Source organism: Pogoniulus pusillus, chromosome 7 (genome assembly GCF_015220805.1).
Source record: "Pogoniulus pusillus isolate bPogPus1 chromosome 7, bPogPus1.pri, whole genome shotgun sequence".
Lineage (NCBI taxonomy): Eukaryota > Metazoa > Chordata > Aves > Piciformes > Lybiidae > Pogoniulus > Pogoniulus pusillus.
In genome coordinates this window covers 42,108,486-42,130,585 of record NC_087270.1, presented here as the reverse complement: position 1 = coordinate 42,130,585, position 22,100 = coordinate 42,108,486, and the positions used below count along the sequence as shown (strand labels likewise).

Here is a 22,100-nt window from a genome sequence, read left to right as displayed (position 1 = left end):
TGTGATCAGGAGGTGGATGGATGGATGGACAGATAGAAAGATAGATAGTTTTTATTTCGGTGCGTGGATTTCTTTCGCTTGACGGTATTAAGGGCAGGTTGGGCTGTTTATGATTTTTTGAACAGACCTCTATGGCACCAGCCCAAGGTAGGAAAGGATCTTTTGTTGCTGGGGTTGCCGCTCGCAGGCTTAGACGTTTCTGCAGGGGGAGAAGCTATGCAGGACAAAGTGCTCGGCAGAAGCGCACACGGGGCTTTCAATGACAAACCTCCAGTTTTGGGGTCTTCTTTTCACTTCTTCCTTTCAGATACGTCATGACGGATCAAACAGTTACCGTTTGATGCAGCTTGGATGCCTGGAGTCTGTGGCCAACTCGACCGTCGCCTATTCCTCCTCATCTCCTCTCACTTACTCTACCACGGGCACCGAGTTTGCTTCCCCGTACTTCTCCACTAACCACCAGTACACCCCACTGCACCACCAGTCCTTCCACTACGAGTTCCAACACAGCCACCCGGCAGTCAACCCCGACGCTTACTCCTTGAACTCTCTCCATCACTCCCAGCAATACTACCAGCAGATCCACCATGGGGAACCCACTGATTTTATCAACCTGCACAATGCGCGGGCGCTCAAGTCCTCTTGCTTGGACGAGCAGAGGAGAGAGCTGGGGTGCTTAGATGCTTACCGCCGCCACGACCTGTCTCTTATGAGCCATGGATCCCAATATGGGATGCATCCAGATCAAAGACTCCTGCCAGGACCAAGCCTCGGGCTTGCAGCCTCGGGAGCAGACGATTTGCAGGTAAATAGCATGCGATTTCCTTTGGAGGCACCTACTTCTCCCCTCCCCCTGCCCTGGTTCCCCCCTCACCCTCCCCATTTTCCTTTGCTCAGAACAGCTCATACAAAGGAGGAAAGATTCACCTAAAATCTGATCCACAGCTGAGCCCTCTAGAATAGAAGCAACAAAAATTGTGTGGGGAAGGGAAAAAATAAAGCAGCCAGTAGACTTTCTTAGCCAAACAACAACAAAAAACCTAAACGCACGCCCGGCTTCCCCGCGTGGGTTGTGTCTCTGTTGTGACTGAGACGGTGGGACTCATCCGGAGAGCTCGGGTGCGTGTGTGCCTGTGAGGGGTCCGCGTGTGTGTGCACCAGCCCTCGCGAAAGAAACACAAAAGCAAACCCAGCCCACCTTCCTGTTTGTCCTAAACTTTTCCTTTCTCTCGGTGAAAGGAACTGCTTGAGCAACTTGCACCTACAAGACGGGGAAATGTGTTAGCGATGGGGCAGGATAAGAGGGGGGAAAGCAGGGCAGGAAACAAATTTGCTTCCGACACGCATACAAAGGCAAACCTTTCGTTCAAGTCCGAGGCACGAGGCAGGGAAGAAACAAACGGGAGCAAACGTGCGTCAGAAATATTCAGTATGGTAAATACCCCCCGCAATAGCCGATCTAGGTGTTAATAGCGAGAGATAACGATGAACGAATTAATGTGTGCGTCTAATCACTCACCTATTCTCTCCTAACCGGCATCTCGACTCATTAAAAAATCCCTGTATCAAAACCTGAGCCTTTTCCGCTCAGAAATCCTTTCCCACTCACTAAAAATTTACCTCCGGTAAATCAAGCCGATTGCTTACATGAATTTTGTTTCCAAAACTGCCAACTACGCCCTCTTGTATCTAACACCCATTTCGGAAAGTCCTCCAAATCAAAAGCAAACCTTCCTTCTCCCGAGGAGCTGAGGAACTAGAGGGCTACCGACCAGCGGGGACAGGCAAACAAGACCGTATTTACTGTACTTACTTTCCCCCCAAATCTCGCTTCCAGTCATACAAAGCACACTATGTTGGTCCTTCCAAAAAAGACGGGAAAGGTCAAAGGCTTGGGAAAACCCCAAAGTTTGTGAAACTGATGAGGCTTATGTATTCTTCCTTTAAAAAGCAAACCAAAACAAACCCACAAACCCTCGATTTATTTCTTAAGGAGTAAAATAATTCAACGAGCCAACAACCAAGATCGTTATCTTTTCTAGCTCTGAGGAGGAGACCGTAACTATTCAAACCTAGCTTTCTCCAGTCAAATTCACTATGTCATTTTATCCATTATGGCCATATTTTTTGTTGTTGTTTGCATTTTTCACAAGGATTTCCTTATGTTACCGCCCTCAAAAAAAAACCCCAAAAAGTTAAAAAAAGAACCTTGCTATTCACTGCTCAGCCCAACTAAAACCTATTTACTCCTTTTTATAACCACGTCTGCTGCTGATTTTTTTGTATCTGTACAAATTTTTTTTCTTTGGCAGGCACAAAGCCTTGTATTTTTCAAAAGAGGGGATTAGGAACGTTTGCAAGACACCAGACAATGCCTAAATCCCGGGCAAAAAAAGCACCATAGTTTATCCAATTTTCGACTTAGTGCCATTCAACTGGTCATTTATGCAATGTCATCCGACCAAACAACATGTTTCCATTAAAAAAAGAGAGAGAGAAAGAAAGAAAGAAAGGGGGGGAGGGAGGGGAAGAGAGAGAGATTGGTTAAGCTGCTACGGGAATAGTCTCTTTATATTTATTCTAAGAAGAAAAAAAATCAACGTTTTTCATTTGGAAAATATTCTTCTTTCGATCACATTTTTATTTGAAATTGAAAGACTTAGGTCTTTGTACCTATTCCTTTCTTTATTTTTCCCTCCTCCCTCTTTTCCCGAACACAAGAGGGAGTGTGCTGAGGTATCGAAAAGGCTGAGTGGTGAGAAGTTGAAAATATTCATATTTGTCGTTATGATTTAGATAACTTTGAACAAACTTAGAGTTGTGTAAATGTCAGTTTGTGCTTAGAAGGAAGCGTTTTGGTGGCGAATAGAAACAGAACTTCGCAGAAATACTTTTAAACCCAAATCGTAGTCTAACCAGTCTTGCCCTTTCTCCTTAGTCTTTCTTTTTAAAACGTTCATCAGCATATGCCTCATTTCAAATGCAACAAATGTAAATATACTTTTCCCTGCACAGAATTTTAAGTGAATGTCCAATAGTTTCGAGGGCGGTTTAAGTCAGCCTAACAGATGCAAACAGTCTTGGAGCTGGAGTGGCATCTTTCAGTGCCCTAAAAAGATTTTCCATGGGCAACAAAGAAAACTGTCACACCTTTTCCCATCACCGCTTTAATTTATGCTCAGTCGCCAAGTTTTTTTCATATTGATTTCATAATCACTTTAAGGCAGAACACTTAAAATAAAAAAGAGCCTTGAAAAGGAAGGTCTTACAGGGCCAGCGCCAATATGGTGAAAGTGGGGGAGAGAGCCAGGACTGTAAAGGTTGTTTTGTAAAGTGGGGGTTTTATTATGCACCGACTCTCTCCGCATTTACTTAACTCTTCACGGGCTGTTGAGTAGGTTAACACCCTTAAAGGCCTCTTTCATGTCCAATACCTCGTTTGTTTGTAGAGGAAAACGCGTCTTTAACACATTTCCACTGGGCAAAGATTTAGATTTGGTTTGTTGTGTTGTTTTTGTTTTGCTTTGCTTTGTTTTTTTAACCCTAACATAAGGAAAAACCCAAAGAAAACCCAACCCTTTTATCATTTCCAATAAAAATATTTATTAAGGAGGGCGAAGATCCCCAAATAATCAGTCTTGTAACAGGAGAATAAAGAAGAGAGATCTAGTCGGGTGAGCACCAAAAGCCCTAGGCAGGTTTTTGGATGGTTCTTCACCCCAGGCTCACACATGGGTGCCTGTGTGTGTGCGCGCACAGATGCATATTCATCCCCACCTATGTGCGGACACACGCATTGTTACAATACCCTTACGGCTCTGTGTAGCCGGCAGAGCCCACTAGCTCGTCTGCTGTTTGCGCTCTTTGTCTACTTTGTGTACACTTTGAGAATTGGCATAGAAGCCTCAGTGAAACATATGTATACATGAATTTAGCTCTCTTTCTCTGTATATATATATATATATATATATATATATATATATATATATATACACCAGCTAAACATAGAAAAATACTATGTTAAAGTGTATTTTTTCCTTTGTACGTGCGACTCTAGAGAGGCAACACACTTCACTTCAGAGTGCTGGTTTTCTCTCTCTATCCTGCTGCAGAACTGCCGCTCTAACTCCCCAGTTCAGGATAAAGCCCTATTTAAATAACAATTAAAGTGATAATTACCCTGCATTTCATGGGGTAGGGGCAGACTTCAGGGTGGGGTGGGATTTCGCCAAAGCACTGGAGTTCGCTGAGAGTAGCTGTGGGTTTTTCCCCTGTTCACCTTAACTATTGTTTCTGTGTAACAAAACAAAAGCTGTGTGAGCTCTTTGGGTTTCTGTATCTTATTTCTTTCTTTCCTTTTTTTCACCTCTCTTCTTAAGAGCTCAGTGGAGGCCCAGTGTGGACTTGTACTGAACGGCCAAGGAGGAGTAATAAGAAGAGGTAAGAGGTTACAAATACTTGGGTCTATCAGTTTTTAAAAACTTAAACCCCCCTCTCCATTTCTCTCTTTTCCTCCCCTGCTGTTCAGCGTAGTTTGAGTTTACTGTCAAGACAGCGATAAAGTGACCTTAGACGGAAGTAGGTGCAAACTAGTTTAGACCTCTTCACATTTCACAGTCCGTTTTGCGCTTTGCAAGGGTTCTGTTCCTCCGTAGCTCAGGATAATTCCTCGGAATCCAGAGCTTTCTTGAGTGGTTTCCTCATTCCCCGTCTAACCGAACTGATCCCTGATAGCTTGAGAAACGTGTTTCCTGGCTGTTAAATAGGCAGTCTGATCTCATGTGGGGAAAGGAAAGAGCGTTTTTGGAGACGTGGTTTCAGTGGCGCTACAGACCGGCGTTGAACTCACTTTTGAGTGTCATTTCATCTGATAACCATCTGTCAATATAGATATCTAACGCCGAAGTTAGAGGAAAGGTTTGGAACTCTTACTACATTTGCATTTCTTCAGCATTTGTCAAATCCGAGTGTTCTGGGGAGGGAGTTGGTTACTACCGTCGTTTTCCCTGAAGAGAAACAAAAGTTGCTGGAAGATGTAATGCAGGCGCACAATTCTTGCAAGTTTAAGCCCCTTCCCGGTAGAAAACGAAAAACGCAGCAGGAGAGAGGACATTTAAAGACTCGGTCTCTTGGAATGAGCACTTATTGTCTCATTGTTGCCTTTATTTATTCATTATATCCGCCATGAAAAACAGACAATCAGGAGGTGGGTTAGGCCATGTGATACTATTGAGGCAGAGAGCTGATTTTAGCCACTACCGAGACTACCCTACTACAGTGAGTAGAGACAGGGAGTAGTACTACTCTCTGCGGTTGACTCACAGAAGCAGAGGTTGCGTAGTGCTGTCTCTCTACACCGACTCAGATCAGGCTTCGCCCGGGCCGACAGAGAAAGACGAAGCCGGGTCTGACGGCTTGGGCCCGGGGACCAGGAGGCGGGGTAGGACGTCGGGCCCGAAGCCGAAGCCGGGGCTGAGGAGCGGAGGCCCGGAGCTGTGGTCGGTGCCCGGTGGCGCAGGCAGGGCCGGGCGGCGGCGGCGAGGTGGTGCTGAAGGGACAGCTCCGCTCGGCCGCCCCTCTCCGCTCCGCCCGGCCCCTCCTCTCTGCAGCGGGCGGCCTCGGCTCCGCGGCTCCCTGCGCCCCGGCCCCCCCCCCCGGGCACCGCTGGCGGGACGCTGTGGGGAAGGGTCCTGCCCAGAGCCGTGCTGTCTGTGCCTGGCTAGGCCCCAGTCTCCCGGATTTCAGAGGAGTCTAATTATCCCTGGGAAGAGGGGGAACTCTTTCGGGTTTGATCCCGGAGCTGACCTCCGAGAAGCGGAGATCATTAGCTGCAAGAAGGACAGAGTCCTCGTCAGCTGGGGCCTGTGCCTGTAGCGTTTGACTGTGCTTCTCATTTCCCAGCTGCAGGGCGGCTCAAACCTCAGCTCAGCTCAACTCCAGTTTAGTCAGCGCTCCAGCTCCTGTTAAGGAGATTCCAATTACCTGTAGAGATGATTGTAACCAAATCACTCTTCTTCTCCTCTCTCCTTTTCTTTTTCTTCTTTTTTTAAGCGATCAATTTATTCAAGACTTTAAAGATGGATAGTGAAGGGAATCCAGCACGAAAACGCAAGGTTTTCTCTCCCTGATCTAAGTGCTGCACTACTGCTGCACTGCTCTCTGTCTCTTGGCATATTCAGGGGAAATATCAAAGGCGAGCATATAAGTTTCAAACGTATATTAAAAATACATAATAAATATTTTGTCCGACTTCAAAAAAAGCGATAGGTGTTAGCAGTAATCAAAACATCCTGCACCTAAGCGCTATACGCTACCCCGTATAAATAAATCACACTTCTCTTCCAGCAATACATCAATAAGAATATATTAACTGGAGAGCAGCTTCCCTAATATTTTAAACATCGTGTGTCAGGCTTTTTAGCTTATTTTTTGTCACTAATACATACATATATTTAAAAAAAGAAAAACAACAAAAACAACAACACATTGCTCTGGAGTGTTTTAGCTGCATTAGCATGAAGGGCAGAAGGGCGGAAGGAAGGAAGGAAGGAGGAAGGAAGGGGAGAAGGAAGGGGTGAAAACAAAAAGGAAGTGGAGAAGGAAGGATAGAACAAAGAGGAGAAGGAAAAAAGTGGAGAAGGAAGAAGGAAGAGGAGAAGGAAGGGGTGAAAAAAAAAGGAAGTGGAGAAGGAAGGGTAGAATGAAGAGAAGAAGGGAAAAAGTAGAGGAGGAATAAGGAAGAGGAGAAGGAAGGGGTGAAAACAAAAAGGAAGTGGAGAAGGAAGGACAGAACGAAGAGAAGGAAAAAAGCAGAGAAGGAAGAAGGAAGAGAAGGAAGGGGAGAAGGAGGAAGGAAGAACAGAAGGAAGGATGGAAGGAAGGAAGTCAGGAAGGGAGTCAGGATGGAAGAAAGTCAGGAGGGAAGGAAGGCAGGAAGGGGAAAGGAAAGAAAAGGAAAGGAAGGGAAAGGAAAGGGAAAATAAAAGAGAAAGTTCATATTTGCTCTCCCAGAAGTAGACATTATTCCCTCGCCCTGTTTACAAAAAAAACCAACACCAAAATCAACAAACAAACAAAAAAACCCACTCCCAGCCTCTAAAAAAGTGCAATGCTTTGTGCCCTTGGTATCAATGCTGATAGGAACGGCCAGTGTTACAAACGTGATTCTTCTCTCCTTCCATGTCTGTCTGCCATTGCACACATCAGCTGCCTTCTGGATTGTTTAGTGCAGTGATTTGGTGTTTGCTTTTAATGAGGCTCGGAAAGTGAAAGATTTTTGCAAGGCTTAGGTGCTGGCGAGCTAATTACTAGCTAGAGAAAATATTTGCCACCGATTCCAGGGCAGAGATCCCCATGCTATCACTTTCAGTTAATGGTGTGCAGGATTTAGCCCGGAGCTTCCCTGCTCTAACCATCAGAACCAATAATCTTTACTTTTCCTACTACTCATGTATCGATAGCTTCTCTAGCCTCAGGCAGCGGCTTTGATATGTTAATATTTCTGAGTACCAAATTCTGCAGAGATCATATTAATGTTGTACATACAGAGTGGAGCTTTGCCTTAAAGTTGAATATTCAGATCGCTCGTTTCAAAAGAAATCACTTGAAGAAATGAAGCTTCTATTTACAGGAGTTGTCTGTGTTTTTTAATCATTAAAAAAATCCCTCCCCTCTTATACTTTCCTATTAATCGTCTCAGTCTTTTATTACATATCATTCCCTTTTAATTCCTCTCTAGGTCGTTGTTTAAAAAGCAGAATAATCTGATTCCTGTTTGATTCCTCTCTCTCTTTTTAATTCTTTGCTTTTTTAAAATGTAAGCTTCTTCAGAAAGTGCCCTCCAAGCCCCCTTTCTCCACCCATCTCTTCCCCATCCCTCGGACATGAAGTGTATGCAGGCTTGGTGTCCTCACCTCCATATATTTGGATTAAAAAGACAACACGGTGACATTTGGCCTGCATCGTTTTATGAAATCGAGATGGCAAACTCCAAAAAAAGCTCTTGTTTCGCTTTGTGATCATCCATCGTTCCTGCCCCAGGCTAATTTCAGAAGCTTAAATACTGCTATCGCCTCTGGGCCATGAAGAGAGAAGGGCCAACCTATCGGCAATAGCTCTTTTTCGATTGCCCTTGGCAACATAAAATACAAACTACTTTGAATCAAAACATTTTTGGGGAATTAATATGATCTGAACTCTGCACGTTTTAAGAGATCTTGAGTTTGTCAAATCGCTTAGAGGTGACTGACATCCGAATGCATTAGTGCCTAGCTAGGAACAACCCTCAGATCTTACTTGATTAGAAGAAAAAAATAAGGAAGAAAAAGAATAAGAAAATAAAAATGAGAGAAAGAAACACCCTCTTAAAAGCTGAAGCATCAGTCACCATAAAGTCTACCAATAAAATCCGGGGAAAGACTCTCCTCTTTCTAGCTTCTGCCTTTTATGTACTTAGTCGTGATATCGCCTCTCATTTGAAAAACACTGGCTGAGCCTTCATCCTCTCTCCCGTTCTCACTCTAATATTTGACTCAAAACTACCGCCTAATGACTCAGTCATTAAGGAAAAGACTTTGGGCAAAAGGTTGGAGGAGGCGGGTGATGGCAAGGGCTGAAGGCTTTGCACCTCTCCCCAGGAAAGTCTTCTCCCCTGTTATTCTGTGTTCAGGAGAAAAGGAAAAAAGAGGGTGCTGGCGTGTTAGTCTCCATCAAGCATTCTGAGCTGATGCAGGAATGGCCTCTTGCTCTCCCTTGCTCTGGCATACTGACTGAGTTACCTGCTCAGCTCCCACCCCCTGTCGAAGGCTGCCTTAAGTCGTCCCAGTGCCCGAAGCCCCAAAGCCCTGCTGCCTTCAGCCCGAGAGGCAGGCAAGGCAGGGCAGGGCAGGTTTCACCGCCCGCCTGGCATCGCCGGGAGGTGAGGATGACCCTGGACAGGGCTGAACCGTCTCTTCGTGCCCAGCCTGAAGCCCACCGAGGGCAAGGCAGATCTTTTCCTTGTCTTCTCTTTGTTGTCCTTTTCTTTCCACTTTCCCGGCTCTTCTGAACCCTACAAGAGTCTCGGGACTCTTCTAATAGCCCATCATTGTGTTCAGATCCTAATGCACTGTCATTAGCACTGTTGTCTTTTCTATTTCAAAGGCCAATTTAAATCGCATTAAAATCCTAAATAGCTGGCTTAATTAATGGCTCTTGCGGCTCCAGCTGAGATAATCTCCAGCCGACTAAAGCCAACTTTCAGCTCCCCGGGAGTTTCAGGCTCGGGAAGCGGACTGAGGGGGCTTAGCAGCAGTTTGGCTGTGTCCGGACGCCGAGAGCTTCGCCGGGCCGGGAAGGGAGTGCAGTTCGTTCTCTGCGGTCCTTGAACCCGCAAGACTTTTGGCAGAAGTTTGGGTAAGGGATGTGAGTTTTCAGTGTGGTGCTTCGTTTGTTCGAGGGTTTGTTCTGAAATGTTTGTTTGTTCGTTTCCCCTGCTGATCTGCAAAGGGGCATTTTCTGGCTGCCCATGGAGGAGCAATGAAAAGCCCCTCTGTAGGCATCCACCCGCTTTGGGTATCTGTGCTAGTCTCCTCGCCTGCTCGGGTAGAGGTGATGTATTCTGTTTTCTCTCTCCCCTTGCTCAGTTCTGAGTTGTGGGATGTCATGATCCACACCGTCTCAGCTTGACCTGCCTCAGTGGAGAGTTTGGAGTCACACACACGGGATGCACAATGTGCAGACCAGTCCTTGGCATCCTGCAAACTCGAGGCACACATTCAGGGAAGAGAAATACTACACAAGGGGACACACACAACACTCATCAACTGCCAGTTCCTTCCAGCTTCAATACGACTCACTGCCCCATGCAGAGCCCACTCTTCACACACCTCAGGCCGAGCCTCGACCACACCCTCAACAAGCACTTCCTACATTCTCTCGCACACTGTATGCAACCTGCCCAAGCCTTTGTCCTCCTGCAGCCCTATAGCCACCAGCACAGGTTGATGCACACTATCCAACAACGGACAGCTATATCTCAAACTGCTGCCACAGAGAGGGCCCAGAGAGATCTTGAAAAACGATGAGTCTTTATGACTTGTGGATTGGAAAGAAATGAAGCAGGTCTCTTTTTTGTTTAGCTTTGGTTTGGGTGCTATTCCTCACCACAGCAGCTGTAAGGCTTCTCCTAGATTGGTGCTGACACCTCTTGCTAGTGTAGGGTTGGTCTTGGGTACCTGAGATTTAACATCCCCTTGCACGGTGATACAATCCTTAAAGTTGAGTTGCTGTAACAATTTCCCCTATTTTATTGTTCCATTTTCCACCATAATACCTTGCTTCTCCTATTTATTTCTTTATTTATACTTTTAAATATTGCATTTGATTATTTTTGTCACTGTATAAACTTAAAACTCATAACGGTCTTAACAGCCTTAAGAGCTGTGGTGTAGCTATGAGGCTGCTCTTAAAAATTGCTGACAATTCTTTCAGTCCTACTGAACCTACTGATTAATACCTATTTTTTTAAGGGAAAAAATCAAAACATTTTCTACATGCTGACATGTCCTTTCCTTAGCATCAACAGCATCCATTTCCTTAGCATCAGTGCTGTAGTGATGTACAGAATTGTTTATGTTTCTGGTTTGCCAGTCATTAGTTGCACGATGCAAAGTTTGCTAATTTAAGGGAGACTAAAGGAATAACTAAGGGGGAAAAAAACCCAAAAAAGAATCCTGTACCTACTGTTTTTTTCTAGCAAATGTAGATGGGTTTTAGAGTTGTGTCTGTAGAACATTTGAAATTGCTTATAGACCTTGGGGAACTGAAGATGGGATTAAATAGCACTGACAAACTCTATGTGGTTAACTGCTTGCTTAGATTTGCTATTTGCTAGAGGAAAAAACAAGCCAATAACCAACCAGCAAACCCAAACCCAACCCAAGCCAACCCAAAACCTGTGGGCAGGTAGATTTTCCTGTCTTCATTTTATAATGTACTGTAAATTTGCCAGAATTTCAGAACAGAGCAGAATCCCCCCACCCCCTATGCTATAAGCTGGAGACTCCCACCAACAGCACCTGTAGATATAAATAATAAACTAATAAAAAGCAAAGCCATGTTATTAATATTTTATATAAGATTAATCTGTGGGCACTCAGGCATACTTAATCATGTACAGAAGCACACAAACATGCAAACCCAAAGTAAACAGTACTTCTGCACTCTTCTCCCAGCACTTCTATGATGTTGTCACCAAGATATTAGGACCTTGCCTTCCATAACTGCATGCTATTGATGGGTGACTTCCTTGGTGAAAGGGACTAGCTTGTCTGAATGAATATAAAATACTCATCAAAATGCAGCTGTTGTGATTAACAAGTACTGTTATGACTAGCAAACAAAATAAACAGTACTTTTGCACTGTTCTCCCAGCACTCCTATGCTGTTGTCACCAGGATATTATGATGTTGCCTTCCATAACTGCGTGCTACTGATGGGTGACTTCCTTGGTGAAAGGGACTGCCTTGCCTGAATGAGTATAAAATACTCATCAAAATGCAGCTGTTATGATTAACAAAGAGGAAACAGCCTTTCAGAGTGTGTATCTGCAGAAAATTATAGACACACATATAAAAACCTGTTTGAAGTGTTAAAATTAAGGGGTATTTCTTTCATTCCTAATGATGCAATAATATTGCATAGAGCACATGGCATGTGAGAATATGGATTTTGTCAATGAAAACATGCACAAATATTTCACTCTGAGGGCATCAGGGAGACTTAGATTTCAGCAGATGCCCAAGCACATAACTAAATCAGACTAAATCATCACACTCCAGCCACCCCATTGTCCTCCGTGTCTGTACAAAGGGAAACCAACAATCAAAACAGACCAAGCTCCTTTTGCATCATGTGTTATTGGGATTTTCATTGTGTTGACAAGACTGGTGGGTTGGAGTCAGGCTCTGTCATTCTTGTTGCTGTCATCTACAAAACCCATCATCAGCTTATGTTGGCATTTTGCACTGACTTGTGCTATTTGATGGGGAGAGAGGAATAAAGAAGGGAAAATACTCCCCCAGTGTTTGCTCTGACTATGTTTTGCAGTATTACATAGCCTAACTTTGGTTCTTCTTCAGCTTGGGAAACAAAGCAAAAGCACTGTTTACAACAAGGACTACACTGTGCTTGGCATGTCAGTTAGAGTGAAAAGGATTTGCCCCAAAAACTAAGGCAATGACCTTTTTCCTCTTTCCTTATTCCTCTCCCTCAGACCACTTGACAATAATCATGGAATAGAATCAGAGAACAGACTGAGTTGAAAGGAACATTAAAGATTGAAAAAGATAGATCAAGATTCACCCCTCCTGCAATGAACAGGGACACCTTCAACTAGATCAGGTTATATATATTTTCCTGATGGGATTTGGCAGCTGAGGCCATGCAGTATGTGACAGTATATGGTTGTGAGTCTTCCACTCAAATGTGGTCTGCTGCACAAAGCATATCTCTTCCTCACACATCTTTTTCCTTTTGAACAATGATATTTGTTGAAATCAACATAAAGATAACAGATCAGAGGGTAAGATTCTGTCATGGAGAAAGAAGCAGTTGAGTAGAGCTGGATGAAAAGCCCTGAAGAAGGGGTTTTGTGCCTGAGAGCGAGCTTGCTTTCTTTCTTTCTTTCTTTCTTTCTTTCTTTCTTTCTTTCTTTCTTTCTTTCTTTCTTTCTTTCTTTCTTTCTTTCTTTCTCTCTCTCTCTGTCTCTCTCTCTTTCTCTCTCTTTTCTCTCTCTCTTTCTCCCCCTAATCTACCATTTTCAATACAAAACTTATTCCCCCTTCACCTACATCTTGTCTTGCTTGCATCTTTGGACATCTGTGTCTGTCACAGCACAACTATCATCATTTACGGTCACCTGTAACTCAGTATCTTATGGCAACAGATGATGTCAGACTGGACTATATGATCACTTCCCTCTGAGAACAAGGAGTTGTCCTTAAAAAAAGTGTTTTCAACATTCACAGGCCCATTTCACGTGGTACCTGGAGCAGTGAACTGCTGAGGCAGTCTTCTGGATGATCCCACTAGTTACCCCAGCTTCTGCCTGCTCTCATATTCTTTCTCCTAGCATTGCAGTGGGACTGGTTGTGTGGTTAAATAGTCAGGGAGCAATGGCCAGAGTTTTCCCTTCTTTATGTAGGATAGTGGACACTTTGCCAGAGCTGTGTGGGGCTCTTCATCTAATGATCTGACAGGGTTTTATGTGTCCTGGCATCAGAAACCAGTCTGTAAAGTTTTCTAAAGCAAGTAAAAGTTGCTAAGAGGACTAGAGATCTGCAGGCTGTTCAGCTAGACTCATGAAAGGCATTATTTCTATTCTATTTTTGAGGGCATTTTCTTCTGTCTCTTCAAGTGGTGTTTGTGAGCATCCCACTCTGTTGTGACAAGACCAGCCCAACAGCTAACAAGGGCCAACTTTTTCAACAGCACCTTACAGCAGCATTGGTTTGACGGGCAAGAAAAGCTAGTTGTCGCCACTGTTGTTAGTGCAACTTAAAACATACCTTGTCCTCTCCCCACTGAGCTGCACTTCACAGAATAATTTGTCCCCTCTAATGCAAGACCAGAACATGAGGGAAGGAATACAATAAGGGATTGATGTTTGGAAAGAAATCTAATCCTTCCTCTCCCAGCAAGGCTGCACTTAGCCTTTCCTTTCTCTTTCCAGCAGCTCTCCCTTTGTTTACTGCCATGCCTGTTTCTGTTTATGCCTAGTGTAAAGTCCAGGGCTTCATCCATCTCCTCTCCAAGGTGGTGGTTTTGGTAGTGGATTTATGCCTTCAAAACTGCATGCAGTTTGTGACAAAGACACAGCTTCATCTAGAAACCACCACACCACTCTCTCTTGCTGTGTCAATGAATAATTAATACAGTGAAATAATTATACACAACAGATTTTACCTTCTCATAATCTGCAACTTGTTCTCTCTGTTTCTGGAAAGCAAATGACTTAAGACTTGTTGTTTGCTTTTACTTTTTTAACCCATACTTGGCCTACCTGGAATTGCTTTGCTAACAATCATATTGCATAGGTGTTCCAGTAAGCTCTGGTTACAGTAGGGGCAGGTTTTAGGGTTAAAGGAACAATTATTTGTCTGGAATAAACGGTGCACATACTGGCTTAACCTGGCAAGAAGGGAAGCTTTAATATGATGCTGATTTCACTACCATTCCTCTCATTATAAAATGTACAGAACTACCGAAGTAAATAAATATGTAGATCTTGCTAGTCTCTTCTTGACACGTATGTATATACAGGTGTGTATATGTCTTGTGTGGCCAGAGATGCCAAAGAAATCTACTCAGTACTAGCATGCATAAAATCGTAGAATCAAGCAGGTTGGAAGAGACCTCCAAGCTCAGCCAGTCCAGCCTAGCACCCAGCCCTGGCCAATCAATCAGACCATGGCACTAAGTGCCCCAGCCAGGCTTGGCTTCAACACCTCCAGGCACAGAGACTCCACCACCTCCCTGGGCAGCCCATTCCAATGCCAATCACTCTCTTTGGGAAGAACTTCTTCACAAATGTACCTGAAGGATCAGAATTTTGAAAAGGTTGATTGAAAATATTTACAGATTTCTGTGCAGTGCTGCCTCAGATATGAGGGGGAAAAACAAACAAACAAACAAACCAAACATCAGAACAAGAAAGAAATCCCCCCAACATGTCAGAGACATGGCACCAGATTTGAGCTTAAGAGATCACAAATTGTAGCTGTGCAAAACTGTGGATAAATGCCTCGATGCTTGGTGATGTGGAATTTGTCTCTGTGTTCTGCCTGAGAAGTGGACGCTGAGATCTATGCAGTGGCATAATTAGCAAAGCCATTAAATATCCTGTTGTACAGAGTCAGGATCTCACCCATCTGGGATTTATACCAAGAGATGTTATTTTGCGGTTCTGCTGTCAGCACAAATGTTTAAATATACCTTCAAGAGCTGCCATATTTGGAAAGAAAGTCTGGTAGCCTTATGTAAGTGAGCAATAATCTGCCTCTAATGAAGGTTTCATCCTTCAGCTATATTCCTCACCCTCTATTGAAACTGGACCAAATATAGTCACCTTAATTTTAAGTGTGGAAGAAGATAAAGGTGCCAGGACCTTGTCGAAAGTGTGCTGATATTCTTCCATTCTCCTCTCCTCTTCCCTATTCTATTCTATTCTAACCTGTGGCAATCTAGATTAAAAACTAAAAGTTTAGAGCGTAACAAAATGAGCTCCTGCAGTGCACAAAGATTAAGGTGCTCACAGGAACGAAGGAATTGTCGTGGTATTTTTAAAAACACATTACCTTTCCTTTAAAGGGGAATGATGAGCACAAATCAGTTCCACTGATAGAGGGTATTTATCTCACTGTCCTCACAGAAACCAGCAGTGCACTGCATTATATGATATTTCATATAACGGTTGTATGCAGCTCATCCCTTTTTCCCCTTATCTTTCTGCCAGGGAAGAATTGTGCATGCAGTGGTAAGATTTATTTCTTCCACTGATTTTTTTATTGCACTTAGGTTGGAGAGGGCAGGTCAAAGAAAAATGTTTTGCTCTTGGTGATAATATAGGTGACAGTCCTTAAGATTACATTTATTTTTCCCCATAGGAGTTTGTACTTTCCTCTTCTACCTGTTGCAGGGACAGTTTGCTTTCTCGTTGTATTGCATATTAGCTTTAAGTTGAAAAGAAAAAGATTTTGCCTGAGGAGTTATTGATCTCAGCCTTTGTTGAAAGGTTTGGTGATCATTCAGCACTTTTAGGTCCAAGCTGAGTAATTGCCACTTTCAAGAAACAAACAATTCAAGAATTAACCTGAGATAAACTGACGCAGCTCAATAGATTCAGTCATTAACATCACCTGATCTAACTTTGAAATTAGTATGTGAGAGTTCAAAGGCTTGGGAACTGTTATGGCTGCAAATCCCTGCGAAGCTATAGTGCTGTTGCATCTTTGTGTCCTAAGAGCTGCTCTAAGAGGCAAAATTAACATTTCTCACTAGGATCAAGGCTGCATTTTTAAAACCATCTTCATTTTTCCATGTCCTGAGTGATACCTGAATCTGGTTCAGTCTTATGTTGTTAATTATGCAAGATACAAGACTGCCAGCATCCAGTTTTTACTGAGCATAAAATCAGACGAGGTCACCAAAATGATCTACTAACTCATTTTTCCCAGAATGAAATTTTTTATCCATTCTTATTTCTCAAAGCAAAACCACAAACAACCAACCAACAAAAAGAAAACCACCACCTCAACATACTAAATAAATAAATACATAATGCCAAACAGAACCACCATCAAAACCAATCACAATTAAACAAGGGAATTTGCTCTTTGTGATTGAACTTGTCAAATCATAGACTCATAGAATCAACCAGCTTGGAAGAGACCTCCAAACTCATCCAGGCCAACCTAGCACTCAGCCCTGGCCAAGCAACCAGACCATGGCACTAAGTGCCCCAGCCAGGCTTTTTTTGAACACCTGCAGACTCAGCAACTCCATCACCTCCCTGGGCAGCCCATTCCAATGCCAATCACTCTCTCTGACAACAACTTCCTAACAACATCCAGCCTAGACCTCACCTGGCACAGCTTGACACTCTGTGTCCCCTTGCTCTGCTGCTGCTTGCCTGGCAGAAGAGCCCAACCCCACCTGGCTACAGCCTCCCTGCAGGCAGCTGCAGACAGCAATGAGCTCTGCCCTGAGCCTCCTCTTCTGCAGGCTGCACACCCCCAGCTCCCTCAGCCTCTCCTCACAGGGCTCTGCTCCAGGCCCCTCCCCAGCCTTGCTGCCCTTCTCCAAACACCTTCCTTCACCTAAACATCTCTCTGGAATGGAGGAGCCCAGAACTGGACACAATGCTGAAGTTGTGGCCTGAGCAGCACTGAGTACAGGGGCAGAAGAACCTCCCTTGTCCTGAGGCCCACACTGCTCCCGAGCCAGCCCAGGATGCCTTACATGGAGTATGACATTTCTTCTGCTCTAACAACTGCTTTGTTTCATAGGTGGCACCTGCGTAGTCAACCCCACTGACCTCTTCTGCTCTGTTCCTGGTCGCTTATCTCTACTAAGCTCCACTTCGAAGTACAAAGTGACCATTGCAGAAGTGAAGAGGCGTCTTTCACCACCAGAATGCCTCAATGCTTCCCTCCTAGGTGGTATTTTGAGAAGGTAAGTGGAAGGTGAGAATAACAAGTCCCAGACAGTGTTGTAAATGCTGTTGTTTTATTCTCTGCAAGTAAGTTTGGTTCTCTTTCCTTGCTTGATAGGTGGTCTTGGTTTGGGAAAACAGAAGGAGGAGGATTGGGAGTGAATATAAGTTCTAGGGCAAGATAACACTGTGTTGACATTTTTGCACAGAGCATTTACATTTTTCAGTAAGCAGAGGTTTTTGGGGTTTTTTTGTTTGTTTGTTTGTTTTTTTCTCCTTTCTATTCAGTTACTCATATGAGGTAGATAAATGCTGCTTTGCAAACCTGAGATCTTGTAGAGAAGCTGTTCCAAAGTGAACACTACTCTGCTCTGGTGATACCCATCCTGGAGTACTGCATCCAGTTCTGGAGCCCCTATTACAAGAAAAATGTGGATGTGCTTGAGTATGTCCAGAGAAGGGCCCCGAGGATGCTCAGAGGCTGCAGCAGCTCTGCTGTGAGCACAGACTGAAAGAGCTGGGGCTGTGCAGGCTGGAGCAGAGGAGGCTCCCAGGGGACCTTCTTGTGGCCTGCCAGCATCTGAAGGGGCTACAAAAAGCTGGGGAGGGACTTTTGAGCTTCTCAGGGAGTGACAGAACTGGAGGGAATGGAGCAAAGCTGGAGGTGGGGAGAGTGAGGCGGGAGGTGAGGAGGAAGTTGTTGATCCTGAGAGTGGTTAGAGGCTGGAATGGGTTGCCCAGGGAGGTGGTTGAGGCCCCATGGCTGGAGGTGTTTGAGGCCAGGCTGGCTGAGGCTGTGTGCAGCCTGCTCTAGGGTAGGGTGTCCCTGGGCATGGCAGGGGGTTGGAACTGGCTGCTTCTTGTGGTCCCTTCCAACCCTGACTGATTCTATGAGTCTATGATTCCATGATTCTATGAACTGTTCTAGCAAGTGTAGTTACAGTCATCACTCAACAGAAAAAAACAAAACCACGGAGGTGTAGAGATTCCTTTTTCTTTCTTTCTCCTTTGCATGCCTTTTGAGTAGAGAAAAGATGGAATATGCTGGGTTTGGTTTTGTCACTGTGTGATACTGGAGGAGAAGCGAGCGATAAGGCTCTGTTTTGCATCTGACCAGAGTAGAGGCTTGCAGGGAGCAAGAGCAGAGGAAGAAAGTAACTATGCAGACTGTGCAGAGCTGACATTGCAAGTGGAAAACAAGGAGGCAACTGTAATTCAGCCAGGCATATGTAAGTTGCTGTGTCCCTGAGGCATCAACTTCGATGGCATAAGCTACTTGAATGCCTTTTGATCAAAACTAGCTGGAAAGTCATAGGCTTTTTCCCTGTTGTCACTAAAGGCCACACTCATTCTCACACAAAAAGTCATTTTAACCAACCTGCAGTATCCTAGGGTAAAGAATCACAGAATGGTAGAGGCTGCAAGGGACTTCTGGAGATCAGCTAGTCCAGCCTCACAGCTAAAACAGGCTGGAGGAGATGGCATCCAGGCAGATTGTGAAAGCCTCCAGAGAAGGAAATCCCACAACCTCTCTGGTGTATAGGAGTCCAAGGTTACTCTTGCAGAGTAAGCACAAGAGATGACAAAGTTGTTTCAGTGACACGAGTTCCATTTACCTGCCTCTATAGGCGCTGGAATCCAAAACCTGCATCCCCAGGTGTTACTGCTTCACCTTGGTTACTTGCATTTCCTCTGTTACCTTACTTCACCTTCAGCTAGTAGTCAGAGAAGCGGCCACTTGAAGTCCTCGTACCCCAGGCTTCATCCACAGCAGCACATGAAGGCAAGGTCATCAGCCCAAACGTGAGGACTGACTTTTCCTTTCTGCTAAAATGCTAGAAGGATCCCCACAGGTTTTCTGAACCAAGAGGTATTAATGAATAGATTTGGTCAGGCTGTAGCTGTAGGTGTTACAATTAGAAAACAGACTGAAGCACTCTTTAGTCTACCAGTAGAGATGTAGCAAAACCAAACCTTGTTCCTTGTCTGCCTGACAGCTAGAAGGCTTGGATTTGCATTCTGTCAGCAGTAACCATCTAGGTAATGCACCAGCTAGTTCAGCTTCGGAATTAAGTGTCCTCAGGAGACATTTCCTGAAGTACAACACAGCTAAAGTTCTGGTATCTCTTAGTAGGTAAAAGCAACCATGCAAACAGTGGTATTTCAAGTCTAGTTCCTTCCTAGAATCATAGAATCAAACAGGGTTGGAAGGGACCACAAGGATCAGACAGTTCTAACCACCTTGCCATGGGCAGGGACACCTCACCCTAAGGCAGGCTGCACACAGCCTCAGCCAGCCTGGCCTGAAACACCTCCAGCCATGGGGCCTCAACCACCTTGTGATGGTTTGGGCTCTTACCCGCCCCCCCCCCCCACTTTTGAATTTGCCCCAGCTAACTCAGACAGCCTCTGGGAATATAAATGAGGCAATTTATTTACAGCAGCAAATATACAAGCAGCTATTTACAATATATACAGTTATATACAGAAATATACAAAGGATAAACAATACAGAAGCACAACTCCCCTCTCAGAAACCTGAGTCCCCAGGAGGGGCTCTCAAACCACCCCAACACCTCCCCTTGCCCTCTCAACCTTACCCCAGTTCTCAGAAAGAAGAGAGGTGCAGCCAAGAGGTTAGGGAGCAAGGTTAGTGGCAGCAAGGTTAATGAGATGCAGCTTCATCAAAGCCCAGAAGCAAAGTGAGAGACAAAATGCAGAATGTTTTACTTCTTCTTCCCAGAGTTCTCAGTGTGACTGGGAGCGAAGAGACACAACCATGTTTACTTTTCACTGCCCATTATCTAGTTCTTTTACCAAAACATTCCAGCTTGCTTCAAACTAGCACACACCTCCCTGGGCAACCCATTCCAGCCTCTCACCACTCTCATGCTCAACAACTTCCTCCTCACCTCCACTCTCAATCTCCACACCTCCAGCTTTGCTCCATTCCCCCCAGTCCTGCCACTCCCTGACAGCCTCAAAAGTCCCTCCCCAGCTTTTTTGTAGCCCCCTTCAGACTTTGGAAGACCACAAGAAGGTCCCCTGGGAGCCTCCTCTGCTCCAGCCTGCACAGCCCCAACTCTTTCAGTCTGTGCTCATAGCAGAGCTGCTCCCTCCCACAACCTGTGTCCAACGCGTGACCATGGGTTTCACTAGGTGGAAAGCTGTCTGAAGATCTGATGCCTCTGTGACAGGCATTAAAAAAGGTCTACATTTGTCAAAGGACCAATGTGAAAGACTCACACAGTGCAAGCAGGATGTTAAGAACACAGCTCAGAAAGATGTTCCACTGCTGCCATTAGTGCAGGCATCACCCCACACATTTGTGGGCATAGGAGATCCTGCTTTGGCAGAGAGATTGGACTAGATGTTCTTTCCAGGTCCCTTCCAGCCCTGACACTCTGTGATTCTGTGTCATTCTGTGATTTGCCAATAAGGTGTGTACAGTTTCTAGACTCATATTAACATGGGAAAGTGCAGAATAAAGACAAGTTCATCCCTCCTACTGTTCTCTCATGACAGAGCTAAATCCAAGAATGGAGGACGCTGCTTGAGAGAAAAATTAGACAGACTCGGACTGAATCTGCCTGCAGGAAGAAGAAAAGCAGCAAATGTCACACTCTTGACTTCCTTGGTAGAAGGTAGGGTTTATAACATTTGCAATCTAACAGAAATATAATTGTTTCCTTGTGTGTAGCAGGTTTGAGCCAGAGTGTTAAGTATCATCATCTGTGCAGCAAGGGGAGAACTGGCTTGCCTAAAGCCACAGGCAGAACAGAAGGCAAACTGGAGATTCTCTTGGGGGTGTCCTGGTTCCCAGCAACTGGTTTGGTCCTCTAGATTTCTGAGCTTGCTGTGCTGGGATCTGGCTTACAAATCTATGATCCAAGTGCTCTTCTGAGAGAGAGATGAATGCCTTATACCAACCTATAAGTAGGTTTGTTTATCCTGCCTTTTTTTTGTAACTTGTGAATTTCCTGGAGCTGATCCAAAAATGTGATTTATCTTTTTTTCCCATGAGAAGGCATAATATTTAGACAAGATTTTTTTCCCCCCACATAAATGAATTAAATCTGTTTCAGATAAACTCCAGACAGGCCCAGGAGATACTTCCCTGGCCTTTACTTGTCGTTTAAATATCATTCACCAAATACTGCCTGGCTTTTCAAACCTTCAGCTGGGAGATGCAGGTTCAAACCCCTCAGGCAAAGGGAAAAGAGCTCTTACCTGAATCTCTTATATTCTGGGTGACTCCACTAAGCACTCGGTTTGTTGTCTGGCTGTGAATAGCAGCTCTGGGAATTTCAGATCCTTATTCCTTGATGTTGAGAGCACTCAGCTCATCCTAAAGGTCAACAATTTCTAGGATCATAACCTGAAAGGTCCACATAGATCTAGGCAAGTAGGCTGAGGTCTCAGCACCTATTACCACAGAAGCACAGACTTATAGAAAGGTTGAAGCTGGAAGGGATCTCTGCTGAGCTCCCACTCCAACCATTCTGATCCAAGCAGGGTCATTTAGAAGAGGTTGCTCAAGACCTTATGTAGCTCCATTTTTAATATCTCAAAGGATGGAGAAATCTCAGTCCTTGAGAATCTCTGTCCTTCCTTTAGGTGATGCAAAACATATATTGTGGATTATTATGCATTAAGATTCTCAAGGGCTACTGAGTACACAGACCTGAGATGAGTCTGTTCTGAAACACAGGTGTCCATAACACACTTGTCTGTAGCAGAGAGAAAGCCCTAACAGAGCTACACACTTAGAAAAGAGAGTTTTCTCTCTCATGCATCTTGGGTCTTATCAGGGAAGAATAAGCAGAGCTATGTGGCCAGCTACTCATTCATCAGGGGACAGTGAGAGGAAGCTCTTTCTCAACTGCTGACCTGGGACTGATGGCAAAGT

At 44.6% G+C, this 22,100-nt stretch overlaps 1 protein-coding gene across 1 annotated transcript in view; it reads left to right on the top strand.

The window, feature by feature from the left end:
• The first annotated feature begins 259 nt into the window (after positions 1 to 259).
• The window catches only part of TFAP2D (transcription factor AP-2 delta), a 53,032-nt gene continuing 31,191 nt past the window's right edge, over positions 260 to 22,100 (top strand). Inside the window, exons 1-4 of the mRNA XM_064146708.1 lie at positions 260 to 805; positions 4,380 to 4,440; positions 17,046 to 17,211; positions 20,717 to 20,835. Of these exons, the coding sequence (XP_064002778.1) occupies positions 260 to 805; positions 4,380 to 4,440; positions 17,046 to 17,211; positions 20,717 to 20,835 (892 nt within the window). The remainder of the gene's footprint in view (positions 806 to 4,379; positions 4,441 to 17,045; positions 17,212 to 20,716; positions 20,836 to 22,100) is intronic.